At 48.7% G+C, this 16,186-nt stretch overlaps 1 protein-coding gene across 2 annotated transcripts in view; it reads left to right on the top strand.

The window, feature by feature from the left end:
* PHC2 (polyhomeotic homolog 2) overlaps positions 1-14,255 on the top strand; it is an 89,967-nt gene extending 75,712 nt beyond the window's left edge. For both annotated transcript variants that reach the window (XM_090269061.1, XM_090269062.1), the window contains 6 exons: positions 3,147-3,349; positions 5,008-5,137; positions 6,259-6,373; positions 7,375-7,516; positions 8,467-8,743; positions 12,850-14,255. In XM_090269061.1, coding sequence (XP_090125187.1) covers positions 3,147-3,349; positions 5,008-5,137; positions 6,259-6,373; positions 7,375-7,516; positions 8,467-8,743; positions 12,850-13,004 — 1,022 coding nt within the window. In that variant the 3' untranslated portion in view covers positions 13,005-14,255. The remainder of the gene's footprint in view (positions 1-3,146; positions 3,350-5,007; positions 5,138-6,258; positions 6,374-7,374; positions 7,517-8,466; positions 8,744-12,849) is intronic.
* Positions 14,256-16,186: the final 1,931 nt, after the last annotated feature.

The raw sequence follows: 16,186 nt of genomic DNA, 5'->3' as shown, positions 1-16,186 counted from the left end.
GCAGGCCGGGAGAGCAGGGAAAGAGATTAAATTAATCTCAATGTGCTGAGCCTGGCGGGGGTGAGATTGTGTTTGGTCATTCCAGAAATAGCCCGAACTCCTTTGTTTCTAAAGCAGATGATGAGGTATTTGCTGCAAGATAAATGTGAAAGACAATATCTGAAAACCTTTGTATTGGTTATAAAACACTCTCTTTTGTCCCTCGGAGCCTGTCTCTCCTGGAACCTGCTCCAGTTAGAATGGGAGTGATAGTTTCCAATGTTACGGTGAAAGCCTGAGCTGGTGACTGTATCTAGATGCTCATTGCTGTATTTGGCATGCGGAAAGAATCTAACCTCGAAAGTTACCCCTTCTAACAGTGCACATTAATAGGCACAGATCTGAGAGATGGGAGGGAAAGGATGAAGGGGGAAGGAGAGGAGATCCCCCGAAAGGAGACAGGCATCAGAGCCTGTTTAGTGATCAGCATCAGCGCAAGGAGCAGGAGGTGGGAGTGATTCCAGAATTCAGGGAAGAATGGATTAATTCCATAAAGGAATTATAAGCTAAAACAAGGAAGTTACTCATTCCCCTCCACCTGTGCTCTCAGAAAAACAAAATTCTTACCATCTCTTAGACTGATACACTTGATGATTATGTTAGTGCTGACTGGGCAGACTTTAAAAGATGCAGGCAAAGAAGACCTCATATGATGATGAACTTAAATCCTTTTTATATAAGAAAGAGTTGAAAGAGCAGAGGGAGTTTGGCCTGGAGAGGAGAGCTATTCCAGGGGCGTGAGTGACATTCTTCGTGACACCCTGAGCATTTATTTCCTAGTGTGCTAGCCTTGCACTGCTATTCAGTATCTCATTTAGTCCTCACAGCAACCCTGTAAGGTAAGTACTATTATTGTCCTTATTTTACAGCTAGTAAAATGAAGGCCCAGGGAACAATGGGGACTTGGCCACTCATTCACTTTAGTGATAGAGATGTATCTCTAAGACAGGTATAAGCTTTTTTGTTTTCCCATTACAGAAATATGTTAGCCTTGTTCTGTGTGGTCTTAAGGAACAGAGCCAGGATAAGTGGGCATAAATTAACAGAAGATAGACTTTTGGCTTAATAGAACAGAAGAACTTTTTCACTGTACTGCCCAGACGTAGTGAGTTCCTTTTTCAGGAGAGGTAAACAAGAATCAGAAAATCACTGGGTGGGGATATTACAGAACAGGTTCAAGCATTGGGAGGGGTTGTACCAGACTTTCTAATCTTGAGTCTATGATCTGTAGTTCATTAGAATAACCAGGGAATATTTTACTAGGCTTCTAATTAGAAATAGCCATCATCTCAAAATAAAATTTTAACTTACATAGTAAGCTTTCTAATTAACATTTATTCAGCACTTTAAATAAATTATATACTTAATTTGAATTTTTTAAACATTTTCAAAGTAAAGAAAATTAATTATGTCAGTGTAGACTTAAGTATTTAAAACTTAAAGGCAGAGAAAGGTAATTCGATTATGTAATTAACCCAGTCCACCTAGTTATTCATGATTTGTTAAGGAAAGATTTTTTTTCAGTTCCCAAACACCTTTACAATTTAGAAAGATTCCAAAAGAGGGAAGTTTTTCTATCTTTACTAAAAAGCCAAAACTATAAATACTTAAGGGATTTTTCTAACTTGCTGGTGTGATTGTCAACACCAAGATTTTTTTTTTTTAATCTCATAAATTCCATCTCTTGGATGACTCTGGATCAGTTGTGAAGTGTGCTATGTTGAATTATGGAGGTCTGAGTACCAAAGGCCTGTGTCATAGCCACCAGCTCTTTCTCGTCAAAGAAGCTTTATCCTGACTTACTGAGCATTAGGGCTACTAGGTAAGAAAATGAACCAATTATAAACCTTTTCTAAAATGAGTTATTATTTCTCCATGCTGCATAGACACTATGAATTCCTGTCCTGTGGTGGGATTTTGGATCTTTAACTTGAAATAATAGGAGCATCTTCATAAAAACTTTTGTACAAAAATTATTTAGCTAATTTACTGAAATCATTTTTGAAGTATGTAATAGACACAAATACACACACTGGGTTATACCTAATATTAATAGGCTGCTGCAATAAAGAAATGGCTCCCCCCCTTTTTAGGAAGTTCCATGTTAAAGCAACCTCAGCTCACTGGGCAGCAGTGGTGGTAGAGAGTGGCCCTGAGAAAGGGAGAGGGGAGAGTTTCAGAAGTGAGGTGATGAAGTCTTGCACCCCTGAAACAAGTCCTGAGGGACGGCTCCTAGGATGAGCTTTTGGGAGTGGAGAAGAGGTCCCTTGTGGTGTTGCTCTGCAGGCACCTTGTCATACTTTTTGGAGCGTTCTGTTAGGTCTTTCAGAGAAAGGCTAGTGGTCCATGGAGAGGGAGAACTTAGGGAAGGCTGTCCACAGAGGGGCGGAGGGAAGGAGCCTGTGCTTGGCTGAGCATCAGATTGAATATGGAGCTGGGAACGGGGCAGGGGGCCTGACTGAGAGCACAGGACCAGCAGAAGCAGCATATAAAACCTCAGCTCTGCCTCGCAGTCTCCTCGGAGAAATAGGGTGTGTGGGTCTTCATGCAGTGACCCCAAGTAACCATTCCCTGAATAGTTAGGTCTACGTCACTGTGTTTACTTGGGGTTCAGCCCCCCAAATTCTTTTTGCATCGATTTCTGGGATTCAGTACTTTGACATTTCACGGGATACTTTAATCCTTCTCCAAGGAACCTCATAGAAGTCTCACTTAACCTCTCTTCCCCCAAACTCCATTATCCCCCCCTAGCCCTCTACCTAGTTTTTCATCCTGGTTTCAGATAATCAGCTTGAATACATTTTCTCCCTCAAACTGAATGTTACATTATTTGTCCATATCAATATTGACCACGTTCTAATACCACTGGGAAGTTAAAAAAGCACTGCAAGCTGATAGTTGCACAACTAATTATAGTCACACCTGGTGGTGTGTCCCTTGACACTGCACCACTGTTAAATAGGCAGTTGAGGGAGGGGACTGCTTGGTTTGCATTGTCATTTGGCTCCAAGGAAAATGCCAGGTGCACGTTGAGTCCCTGCTTTCCTTCTGGCCTGGACCTGGTTCTGACCTACCCTGCTTGTGTTTCCCTGCTTTCCCTTATACAGAGACAGGGCAGGGCATTGTTCATGCACTGACCGACCTCAGCAGCCCCGGCATGACCTCAGGGAACGGAAATTCTGCCTCCAGCATCACCGGCACTGCCCCCCAGAATGGTGAGAATAAACCACCACAGGCCATTGTGAAACCCCAAATCCTGACGCATGTTATCGAAGGGTTTGTGATCCAGGAGGGGGCGGAGCCTTTCCCGGTACGGACTACTTCTTTTCCCCTCTTTTTTCTTTCTTTTCTTTCTTTCTTTTTTTTTTAAGTATATTTTGGATGTGTGTTAGAATATTTTACATTTCCATGTAAAATTTCCAAAAAATGTGAAAAAGTTGTTCTTTCCCTGTGAGTTTTCCCAAGGAATGTCAGCCATTTTCTTTCCAGGATCGAGTATCTTCCTAAGGTTTACAGGGGTTGGTGTTTAGGAATAATTGGCAAGATCCCTTGTTTAGAAGTTTCCACACACAGACTCAGCTGTGTCCTGCTTGGTGATGTGTGACCCCCTCCCTTGGTTAGAAGGGAGTTCCCCTTGGGGTGTTTGGTGGACTTTGGGGAATGAGACCCTATTCAGTTTTGAATATCAAAATCTCTGAATGGCAAAACTTTGGCTGGTTAGAGAACAAAAGGAGAGAATTCTTAAGATATATCTGAAATGAAGAAAATAGGGTTGTAGCCTGGGAACAGAGCCTTGGAAGGGGAGTGAGGGTGAGGGGCACTTCAGAAAGGGAACAATCAAGTGTCTCCAATTAAAGCATAAGACCAAAGGGAAATAGAAAAGAATCAAGAAAATGGCTTATTAGAACAAAGCAGCCAGAGCTGATTCTGCTCACTGTGGCCTGGTGAGGACAGGTGGTGCTGCTCCGTGAGTGGGAGGAGCCTGCAGCCAGGTGCACATTGCCCCTCTTGTGATAAAATTACCTGTTAGAGACACACGATCCTCATGGGATGCCATCTGCCTTTTGCTCATTCTTTGGATCCACGAGTGATTTGAATAGTCAGCAGAAGAGTCTAAGCTTGATTAACTGAGATGAGTGACCTGCCCTTCTAAAATGCCAGAAGACACAGGTTCTTGTCCTCTTTCCCTTTGGAGATCGTGTAAGGCCTGTGGCAAAGAAATCCACCTGGAGCCGCTGTAGTAGCTCTAGGCATATCCCATGCCTTCCCTCATTAGTTGAGGTCTTCCCCTTGGCCTCCTGGAGAAACACCAGAGACCAACTGATCTCTCAGGGTAGATGCAGATTCAGTAATGGCCCAGCATTGTGCCAGTGATCTGGCCACTGCACGCTGCCCGAACAAAGATGGCAAGGGGAGGAAATGAAGGAGCCCGTCTGGGATCCCTGCAAGCACAGACGGCATTTGCTCTGTAGCCCAGAGTCCTTTTTTTTTCTGATCTCTCCATGGCTGCGTGCACCTCTGACTGTGTAGGGCAGTGGTGAAGTAGAGAACAGTAAGACATTTAAAAATTGGTTGCTGAGTCGCTGTGTCTCATCCATACACACCCCCACATAGCCTCAGCTGTATTCCTGCCTGGTGACTGTGCACACGGGGTCCTGGAACCTGTCTGGCAGTGTGGGAAACCTGATCTCTGCCTTCATCTCTGCCCCTTAGACACTCAGAAGAGTAGATATTTTTCTAATTCCTGAGCCATCCATTGGTCCTAGATGGAAGCCATCCCTGTACTTCAGTGTCTGCTGACTGGCATCTTGCCTCATGAGCTAACAGCAAAATAGGCCTGGCACTGGGCATACTTTGATGATTATATAGGGGCTGGCATGCTTTATACATGTAATTTTGATAAGGCTGGATTGCAAGGAAGCATCTCCCACCTAACCCTCATGGCCTCCATGTCACCATGTCCTCTAGGTGGGACGCTCGTCCCTGCTGGTGGGGAATCTCAAGAAGAAGTATGCACAGGGGTTCTTGCCTGAGAAACTTCCACAGCAGGATCATACCACCACCACTGACTCCGAGATGGAGGAGCCCTATCTGCAAGGTGAGCATCTCAGACCCTGGACGCTGATGCCTTTGGTCTGGCTGAGCAGGACGGAGGCAAGTCTGGGAAGGCAGGCCTTGCACTTTCTCTCTTCGTATCCATAGAGGAACCCTGAGCTGGGGAGTATATGAACGTGACTGCTTACGGCACATTCCTCCAGGGCCTTCCCAGCCCCTTTCCCTAGGTAACAGGGACAGGACAGGAGAAGCCCCTGCCCTTGGGGAACTGTGTCCCCACTGCCCCAGCTCCAGCCACCACAGGATTCCAAGAGCTGCTTTTCCTGCACGAGTCACTGGCAGGTTGTAGGACTCCAGGTGCAGCACCAAGCACATTGGGCCCTTCCTCAGCGCCACAGCAGCCTGTGCTCGGGACAGGCCTGCTCTGAGGCTCAGTGGAGGCCAGACAAGGACTGCACTTGCCACATGAGCCAGTGACTAAATGGAAGGAGGGGCCTGCATAGGTTGTAAAACTCCTGGGTTCTGTTATCCAGGTCAGCAGCCAATTAGACGGATCTAGGTGGGGTAGGAGATTTCCAGACCAGTGTGGCAGCATCCAGAGCGTTCCCTCTGAGCCTCTCTTCCAGGATAAGGAAGGGTGCTACTACATTTTCACTTGTGGGTGCCTCAGGCTCATAGCACTTCAAAGAAAAGTGTACCCTGGCCAGTGGGGCTTGGTTGGAGCGTCATCCCGTAAACCAAATGGTGGCACGTTTGACTCCCAGTCAGGGCACATGCAAGAAGGCAACTAGTTGATATATGTTTCTCTCTCTCTCTCTCTCTCTCTTTCTCTCTCTCCCTCCCTCCCCCCCACCTCCTCTCTCTCAAGGCAAATAAATAAATATCATCCGGTGAGGATAAAAAATAATTTTTTTAAAGAAAAAAATATGTCAGCATCCCAAGGGCATCTTCAGACACCTCTGGGTATTTTCCAGGGAGGGAAACAGCCCTTCCAAAAACAGTGAGGAAGGAGGTTCGGCATTTTCCAAGCTAGACCACTGCTGTGTGTCACAGTTACAGGAACACGAGGAGGAGGCAGAACAGCAGGGAGGCCCCTATGACGGGCTGTTGACAGTTCTGTGAGAATTGCTCATTCTCTAAACTCCCAAATGTTCTACCTTTCAGAATCCAAAGAGGAGGGTACACCCCTCAAACTCAAGTGTGAGCTCTGTGGCCGGGTGGATTTTGCCTACAAGTTCAAGCGTTCCAAGCGCTTCTGTTCCATGGCTTGTGCAAAAAGGTGAGTAGCCACAGCCCCCTACACCCCAGTGCTGTGCCCAGCCCCTTCCCTTTCCTTGGGATTGCACCTTTGTATCCATCCTGCTCCTGTGTTCCAGCTCCCTTCAGTGATAGTCCACCCCAGGAGGCCCTGGCTGGGGATTACCTAGCTCCCTGTTTCCTTGACCTGCCTGAAAGCAGCATCATGTCACTAATTCACCAAAGAACTCCCACAAGCAGATCAGAGAGACAGCAGCACAGAATTGAGGAAAGGAACCAATGCTTTAGCTTGGCTGGCCCTCCCGCGTCCCCGTGGCACCAGCCTCTTCTGCCCATCTCTGTAGGGCACACCCTCCACCAGGAGCTTTGCCCAGAGCACCGCACTGGTGACAGTTGTTCACGAGCTTTTACCCAGCTTACAGGACTAATGGTCATAGTAAAAACTAGCGGGATGTACTGAGAGCCTGCCATGTGCCAGGCAGGTATTGCTGTTGTCTTCTGTATACACATCTGGGAACTGAGGCACAAAATATAAGTAATCATGCCTGGAGTCATAGAGCTGCGGATTTAGACTCTTCTGACTCTAAAGCCCTGACTCTTAAAGCCCTATGTGGTCTTTGTACCAAGGTGTAAGCAGCGGCTGACCTTGAAGCCCTGAGCCCACTGGAGAGAAGAAATCCGTGGGCCCCAGGCACCCATGCCCTGCAGGCCAACTAGAGTAAGGCCGGCCTCGCCCTCCTCCCCTCAGGCTGTGCTGGAGGTAATGAGCACCTTTGTGAAGCTCTGCCAGGCTCCTCTCCAGCAGGACAATGGACAGGAGTTTCTCAGCATAGGTAGTATTTATAGTAAGATGTGTCTGCAGTGAGTTCTCACCACAATCCAAGTTGTTTCAAGTGAGGGATTTAGGATTAGAATGAACACACAGACTCAAGTTTTGCCTGATATCTTGGCTGCTCTTATTCTGCCCGAAACCCATATACTGTGTCAGGGCTCTGACTTCTTCTATTCCCCTAACTCTGGTAGATACAATGTGGGGTGCACCAAACGAGTGGGGCTTTTCCACTCGGACCGGAGCAAGCTGCAGAAGGCAGGAACCACGACTCACAACCGCCGTCGGGCCAGCAAAGCCAGTCTGCCAACACTTACCAAGGACACCAAGAAGCAGGTGAGAGGCCTGGCAGAGCCTGAAGCTCCATCATCACAAGTCCCCACCAGCTCCCCTCCTGCCGTGCCCCGGGACACCCACACTCCTTTTCCATTGCTGGGGTCAGCAAACTCCATCACATTCCCATGTCTCATAATCTATCAGGTCAGGCTTTCCCCCATATCCCTTCATTTAGACCCATGGATGCTTATGAGGTGGCTTTCCCTTTTCAATGATCTTGCCCCAACATCACCCCTTGCTTTCCAGTTTGTCTCCATCCATGACTTCTTGGGCCATGGAAATGGAGTTTTCCCTGCCTGCCTATTCATTCCAGGTACCTCCTCTCTTACACAGAGGGCTAGGGAAGAAGGCACCCTATACCCTTTACCTTCCCATCTTCCCACTGTGTTGCCTCCTTGCACTTCAGAGCACTGAGTTCTTGAAGGTCTCTACCAGGAACATGGGGGCTTACTCATTAAATATTTTTCTCACACCAGCTCTGTGCCAGGAGCTCTGTTAGGCACTAACTAAGGCTCTAAAGTGCCTAGTGTGCTGCTTTAGTACCTGAGGTGTATGTTGCTTCTTGTTATTATTTAGTCATAAACTTCCTTAAGAATCCGATGAGAGCTATGTCCAATATGGACATACATGAAAAAGTTCACATGCTGTTTCCGGTGGCTCACTGACCACCCCCTGAAGCCATAGAGCCCTGGCTTAACACCCCACAGACAGTAAGGAGGAACACAGGCACCTAGTCAGGTAATTGCACTGAAGTGTGGTACATGCTCCAGTACTGGGAGGGACTTACTGCTTAGGCTCAGAGGGGGGATAGCTCAGAAGATGCTTTTTGGAATTCAGGGATAGGAAGTAGTAGACCAAGTGGAAAAGGGAAAGCATACTGTCCTTGCCCATCTCAGTGCTAGAGACGGTTTATTCTCCTGTCCTGAAGAAAATTTTCTCTCTGCTCCCAGCCAACAGGCACTGTACCCCTTTCAGTTACTGCTGCATTGCAGCTAACACACAGCCAGGAAGACTCTAGCCGTTGCTCAGATAACTCAAGCTATGAGGAACCCCTGTCACCCATCTCAGCCAGCTCATCCACCTCCCGCCGGCGACAAGGCCAGAGGGACCTGGAACTCCCTGACATGCACATGCGGGACCTGGTGGGCATGGGACACCACTTCCTGCCAAGCGAGCCCACCAAATGGAATGTAGAAGATGTCTACGAATTCATCCGCTCTCTGCCAGGTAAGGCCCTTGGAAGTCCCATGCCTGCCTGGAACAGCAAAGGGTAAGAAGAAGTGAGAGACATCACCTTCCTCCACCAGGAGAGATCAAGCAGTTTAGTTAACAACTCAGGTTCAGGAACTGGGGTGCAAAGATGGAGAAGATGAGGTTCTACCTATAAGAGCTCACATTCTAGCACAGAACACAAACTGTAAATACTGTTTTATAACTATGTATATTTACAGGCATGGTAAGTAGTGTGTGTGAAATGCAGAGGTGATGATGTAATTAACCCTGTGTCTCCTGCAGCAGGTTGGGAGGGGAGTCAAGTGGGAGTGCAGGAAATCTGTCAAGAACGTCGATAATGAAGACATTTAAACCTAATGACAGTGGACAAGGAGGCCCTTGCTAGGTGAAGTGCCTGCGTCAGGGAGCAGTTTAAGGCATGCAGACATGAGAGCACGTGGTATAGCTGGGAATGTCCCACCCCCTATGTGGTGGAGAGCCAGGGACTTGGAAGGCTGGACTCCAGACCTGGCAAGACAAACCTCATGTCATTCACAGATGCTTTTAGTGGGACTCCAGAGCTCTCTACCATTTTTTCTGCCAGTCTCACCCAGCCACTGACCAGGTCAGACATTGATGGCAGGCACAAGCCTATGACTCAGAGGTTGGGGTGGGATATAATGGTTAAGAGCATAGGCTTCCGAGTCAGACAGAACTCAGCTCCAGTCCTTGCTCTGCCAATTAACCCCCCCGTCCCCCGTCGGCAGCCGTCCGTCTCGAGAGACGATGGTGTAGCTTCTTAAGAGTCTTATCTGCACCACCGAGAATGGCTGTGCAGTCCGACTCGGGAGTGACACGGTATCTGTCTCCTCCCGTGTTGAATCGACATCTTGCGATGACGCTGGAGTGTCCTCTCCAGTGAAGCTGAAGCTACAGAGCCTGGGCAGGGTGATATGGAGGGTCTGCTGTTGCCCATGCAGCAGACCCCCCCTCTCTTCGCAGCTGAAGGGTCCAAGGGAAAGACGGAGTCAATACAGCTTGGCTTCAGGTGCGCCGCAGGAGTTGCCGGTGTTGACTACAGCGTCAAACCGCCTTAGGGACTCCGGCTCCGGATTTTCTGTCGGGGTTTACTCCCTTAGCCTTTCCCCTGAAGAGGTATGCCGCAAGGCAGCGGAGGTTTTTTTGGAGTCAGAGTTTTCCTTCTCTGATGTGCCCTGACTGGAAGATCGAACCAGCGACACTTAGCTCGCAGGCCGACGCTCAATCCACTGAGCCAAACCAGCCAGGGTTACAGCAACTACTTATTAGCAAAACAGAGATTCCAGGCAACACGGGGCTCCAGACTCATGACTCTTAATTACCAATTAACTGGGTTACCAATTAACCCAGTGTGTTAATTATCTATTGCTGCATCCCAAAATCTGTTATCACACAGTTACTCCATGTAACTGTAAGGAATTTGTGAATGGCCTAGCTGGGCAGTTCTGCCACAGGTCCCTTATGAGATTCTGATTAAGATGTCGGCCAAGGCTGATGTCATCTAAAGGCCTGATTGGGGTTACAGGACCCTCCTCCACAGTGCCTCACTCACAGGATTCTCAGCCAGAGTATGGCTGTTGGCGAGAGGTCCCGGTTCTCCACATGGGCCTCTTCAGAGCTGTCATGTTTGAACCTTCTCATGACATGGCAGCTAGCATTTGCCACAGTTGTTGATCCAGGAGAGCAGAGTGGAAGCCACTGTGCTTTAGGATCTAGGCTTAGATATCACGTACAGTTCTGTCACTTCCACGGTGTCTTGGTCAGCCAGGTCAACTCTATTCATTTTGTGAGAGAACTCACATGGACATGAAAGGGAAGCAAGGATTATTGGGAGTTATTTGGAGGCTGCTGATGTAGTCCCCCTCTGGTCCCCAGTGATTCATGTTCCTCCATCATGCAGAAATGCTCTCTGCCCCTACCAGGTCCTTTTGAGTCTCATCCCATTACAGCAGCAGTTTGAAATCCAGGATCTCATCTTCTAACTCAGGTCCAAGAACAAATGAGCCTCCTTGGGTCTAGTGCCTCAAGTAAATATGATTCCTCTCAATTTGAAGGAATGATTCCTATTCTAATTTGAAGACCTGAGAACTAGAATGAGGTTATCCATTTCCCTCCATAAATTCCAAGATATGGTGAGTGGGATAGGTACAGGATAACTGCTGTAGACATGCCCATTCCAAAAGGGAAAAAACAGCCCTGGCAAGTGTGGCTCAGTGGATTGGGCCCTGACCTGCAAACCAAAGGGTCGCTAGTTCAATTCCCGGTTAGAGCACATGCCTGGGTTGTGGGCTGGGTCTCTGGTTGGGGGGCGTGTGAGAGGTAACCAATCAGTGCTTTTCTCTCACATCAATGTTCTTTTCCTTCTCTTTCTCCCTCTCTTTCTCCTTTCCCCTCTCTAAAAATCAATAAACAAATCTTTTTTTTTTTTTTTTTTTTAAAGGGGAAAACAGGGATACAGCAGTCACTGAGCCACACTAGTTCTGAAATCTGGCAGGGCACATGTTGGCATTTCCTTGATTAGGACTCACAGCCTGGAAGTGATTCTCTTTAACTCTTGGTTCCACCCTCTGGATCATTCTTCCTCTCCTGTGAAAGCTGAGCTTACAATGGAGTAGCTGTCTCAGCCTGCTTCCTGCTGCTTTTCAGGTTGTATTACCTCTGATCCTTGCAGTTTAAGGATGCAGCACTTCTGCCAATACGACTCTCTTAAAATCTTGATGGGCTTCCCATGTATCTTGTTGGGGCTCACTTCATTAGACTAAAACCATAATCACAGATGTCTTCAAGATAAACCTTTCTCTACATTGGGCTTCTGAAGCTGAGGGACTGTGCCTTTAATAGTCATAGAAGCCCTGCTGTTGAATGGAGAGGATCTGTGAGGCACCTCCATAAAAGCCTAGAGAGTCTTGATCAGATAGTTCTCTAAGGCATCACCTGAAATCTTTCTGAAGCCCTAAGAGATTTAAGTCACATGATCAGTTTCATATGTAGACCATGGATTTGATCCTTGCTTAGAAACCATTTCTTAATTTTAGCATCATTTGCCATCTGGAGAGGCTAGGGATTTTCAAAACCAGCAAATCCTGGCTCCTTTATGTTTAATAGTTTTTCTTTACGGCATCTCTCTCCTCCTTTTGTTGTAAGCAGCAATAAGAAGCCAGGCAACACCGTCAACATTCTGTCTTAACGTTAGCTAGACCACTCAGTTCATTAGGTACATTAAACTTACATGTTACCTCCAGCAACAGGTTGCTGCGTTTCTCAAAGGCCATCAGACTTCTAGTCCTGAAAGCACCTAGGCATTCACTAGTGTTCTCCCCACAGTCCTTCCAGCTCCCGCCCAGTGACGCTCCCAAGGCCATGCCCACATTTTTAGGGTTTTGTTATGGCAGCAGCCCTCTTTTAGGCACTAAAATCTGTATCAGTGATCTTTATTGTGAAACAAGTTACCCCAAGACTTAGTGGCTTAAAACAATAATTATCTCAAGGTTTCTGTGAGTCAGGAACATGGAGTGGCTTAGGGCTTAGCGGGGCAGTTCTGGATGGGGTCTCTTAAGAGGTCCCAGCAAAGACATCAGCCAGAGCTGCAGTTATTTGAAGGCTCAGAGCTGGAGAATTCACTTCTTGGAGCCTCACTCACATGGCATGGGGGCTGGCTGTTGGCAAGAGGCCTCAGCCTATCCACATGGGTCTCTCCAGAGGGCACCTTGAATGTCCTCGCAACATGGAAGCGAGCTTCCTCCAAAATGTCCAAAAGAGCAAGGTGGAGGCTGCTGGGCCCTTTATGATCCAGCCTCACAATCACATGCTGTCACTTCCAAAACACCTTTTTGGCCTCCCAGGTCAGCCAGTTCATTGAGGGGAGGGGCCCTGAACAACTACATGCATAAAGGAGGAGGCGTGGATCTCGGGGGGCCATCCTGGAATGCCGCTCTCTTGGACACATCACTTAGCCGTTCTTGCTTCCCTAAGGTGTGGTTGGGGGGATTAAGTGAACGGATAGATGTGTCTGCAGAGCCGTGACTGCTGCGAGTGCACACCGGTAGCTCTGAATGACAGTGTCTTTGGTGGTGTCCTGTCAGGCTGCCAGGAGATAGCGGAGGAGTTCCGTGCCCAGGAGATCGACGGCCAGGCTCTGCTGCTGCTCAAAGAAGACCACCTGATGAGCGCCATGAACATCAAACTGGGGCCCGCCCTCAAGATCTATGCTCGAATCAACATGCTTAAGGACTCCTAGGGCTGGCCAGGCAGCCAGGGTTCTGGCCCAGGACGCCTCCTCCCAGCTGGACAGAGCCGGACAGACATTCCTAAGGGGCCCAGGCATGGGGCCAGTCGGAGGGCAGGGGCGCTCCCTGTGGGGCGTGGCTGGTGAGGAGGTATTGGCACCTCCTAATGGCTCTCAGGGGCCTTTCTTTCTGTGGGAGGGGCAGAGAGGTAGGTGGCGCAAAAGATGGGGCTTTATGCTTGTAAATAATGATAGCACTGGCTTCTTCCAAAGTCCCAATACCCTAGCCCCTCTCTCTTCCCCTCTCTCTGTCCCCCATTTTCCAGGGGGTATATGGTCAGGGCTCCCCAACCTGAGTTGGGTTACTTCCAAGGGCAGCCATCAAGCCTGGATTGAGGCCTTGAAAGCCCTTGCCTTCCACTTCTTTCTCCAGGCCTGGCTAACTCTCCTGCTGCCAGCTTCTCCCCCTTCAGCTTGTTTCTGAAGTAGCCAGGTGTTTTTTTCCCCTTCACCCTCTGCAGGTGGAGAGAGAGAAGCTGGGACCGGTTTGGCCATGCCTGCTGGCACAGACGCCTTAAACGCTGTGTGTGTGACTGTATGACTGTGTGGGAGCCTGGACTGACAGGCCAAGAGCCACCCTCTGGCATCTCCAGGTGTTTTGTAGCAGCCACTTAGTGCTTTGTCCTGGACTCCACTCAGCCTCAGGATGGGGAATAGAAAAGGGCAGCCCCAGTGCAGAGAGGCAAGATCAGAAAGCGATGAGGGTTAGATGTTCCTTTCCAGACTGGTCATGATGTCTCTTAAGCCCCTTCCCCACACTGTGAAGTCCCCCGACTGCCCTGCTGTGTCACAAACAACATTAAGGAAGCTGCCGGTGGGCTGGTTCAGGCCGAGCCTCCTGCCTGCCCGCCCTGGGAGCCCCAGTGGTGAGGCCCAGAGAACCTGTGAGGGGGCAAGAAGAGCTGGAGAGACCACTGATGTGAAGAAGGCAGCCTTTGGCCTCCCACTTCTACACTTGGCCTCTGGAACTTCATAGCAGCAATTTGAGCTACCTGCAGAGGCAGTGGGGCAGGAAGGGCGAGGGCCTGCCTCTGACTTGCCCTGTCTGTCCTCTGTAGGCTCAGGGGGGAGAGTGGGCCTCTTCCCCTGAAGAGGGTGGCCACCTTCCTCAACTTGCTCTATTCCCCACTCACACCCCAGGCAGGGTTGGAAATGAAGGACTTTTTTAACCTTTTGTTTTTAAAAAATAAATTGTAAAATCTCTTTATTCTGTGCCTTTCTTTCCTGGGGATGCCTGTCCGTGCAAGTATAGGTTCTCAATGGCTCCTTTTCACCCATAAGGAGAGGGGTGGGTCCCTGGGTTGGGTCAGCGTATCTTCTGCACTTTGATGGGGCCAGTCACTTGAGGGCACCCTTGGTCCCAGTTCTCACAGGAGCAGCACATTCTGCATTTGTTCTTCACATGGTTGTCCCTTAGAGTGGGATGGTCCAGAGCTCCTTCAGCTCTGAGGCCCCCTCCCCACTATTCCCTCTGGGGAGACAAGACACCGTTGGGCCAGGAGTATCTGTAACATCCGAGGCAGAACCCGGCCTCTCACCGCCTAGCAGACACCTTTGGCTGTTGCTGCTCAATGTCCAGAGGAGCCCTTGGAACGGCTTTGGCTCACTCAGCACTTTTCTCAGCATTTTGTGGATGCTGGAATAGCAAAGTATTAGAAAAGTCATTGTCCCCGAAGAGGTAACACCTGAGGCTCAAATAAAAGGGGGAGGCCATTCCAGACCCAGGCAGGTCCCGCAAGGGCAGGAACATGAAGGTGGAAGTGCTGACCCGCAGGAAGTGGGTAGGTGCATGGCACGGGGCATGTGCAGCCGACTGTGGTTTGTGGTGACCCATGCCTGTGTGAGAAACGCTCACAATAAAAACTGGGACACAGGACTTGAGCAGTAAAACGAGGCCTTTATTCACGAGTCTGCAGAGCCGGGCGCACCCTCACAGCCAGGAGAATGTGCGCGCCAAATAGACAAAGGAACCTGGTTTTGTAGTCTTAGCTTCCCCACCCTGAAATTGCCACGGCAAAGCGAAATTGACCAGCCTCCTCGCCCTAAAGTGAGAGCGCTCCCCCTCCCCTCTCCTTCTTCCCCGTTTCCCCATTACTGGTTACTCCGGAGTTACAATCTAACACGGTTATCTAATTGCCCCTTCTGTGGTTTGTAGATCTGCCAGTGCTGTCAGCTCCCTTCTCAGAGACCCTCTAATTACATTTGCCCTTAAGACCCTTTAATTACATTTGCCCTTTGTTACTAATTTTACTGGTTTGGGAGTCACTATGTCCTTGTTTCCAACACCTGTGAGCCAGGCCGGGTGCTGGAACAAGGCACCGCTGGGCCCTGCTTGCCTGGAGCGTAAACTCTCCCTGGTTCTCTCCCAGGGGAACTGTCGAGGAGGGCAACTTGGCTACTCCTCGCCTTCTCTACATGTTTTCCTTAAGACAGTGTTTCCACTTGTTTAAAATACATGTTTTAGGCCCAGGCCTCAACCTTCTGAATCAGACACTAAGGGGGGGGGGGTGGCTGCAGGATCAAGCCCACATACAGAGCCAATACCCACAGCTTGCAAACGCCTTTCCAGATAGCCTGTTAATATGTAACTACTACCTGGAAGAGGAGAAACAAACTGCTTTATTGCAGTTCACAAATAACTGCACTTTTTACAAATTAAAGGTTTGTGGCAACCTTGCCTCTGGCAAGCCTTTTTCCGACAGCATTTGCTTACTTCGGGTCTCTGTGTCTACTTCTGGGACAGATGCAGTGAAAATGGTTGAAATGACAATAAAGGATTTAGAATATTACATAAACTTAGTTGATAAAGCAGTGGCAGGCTTCAAAAGGACTTGAGATTTCCAGTTTTAAAAGAAGTTCTGTGGGTTTGAAATGCTACCAAACAGCATCACATGCTACAGAGAAACTGTTTGTGACGGGAAGAGTCCATCGACAGGGCAACAACCTTCACTGTCTTGTTTTAGGAAATTGCCGAGGTCACCCCAGGCTTCAGCCACCACCAGCCTGACCAGGCGGCAGCCACCAGCATCTAGGCAGGACTCTCCACTCACTGAAGGCTCAGATGATGGTTAGCATTTTTAGCAACAAAGTATTTTTAAACTAGAGTATTATGTTATTTTAGAAATAGTGCTTTT

This window comes from Furipterus horrens, unplaced genomic scaffold (assembly GCF_987537825.1).
Source record: "Furipterus horrens unplaced genomic scaffold, mFurHor1.1.pri manual_scaffold_3, whole genome shotgun sequence".
In the NCBI taxonomy this organism is placed as follows: Eukaryota; Metazoa; Chordata; class Mammalia; order Chiroptera; family Furipteridae; genus Furipterus; species Furipterus horrens.
This window is presented reverse-complemented; position numbering and strand designations above follow the sequence as displayed.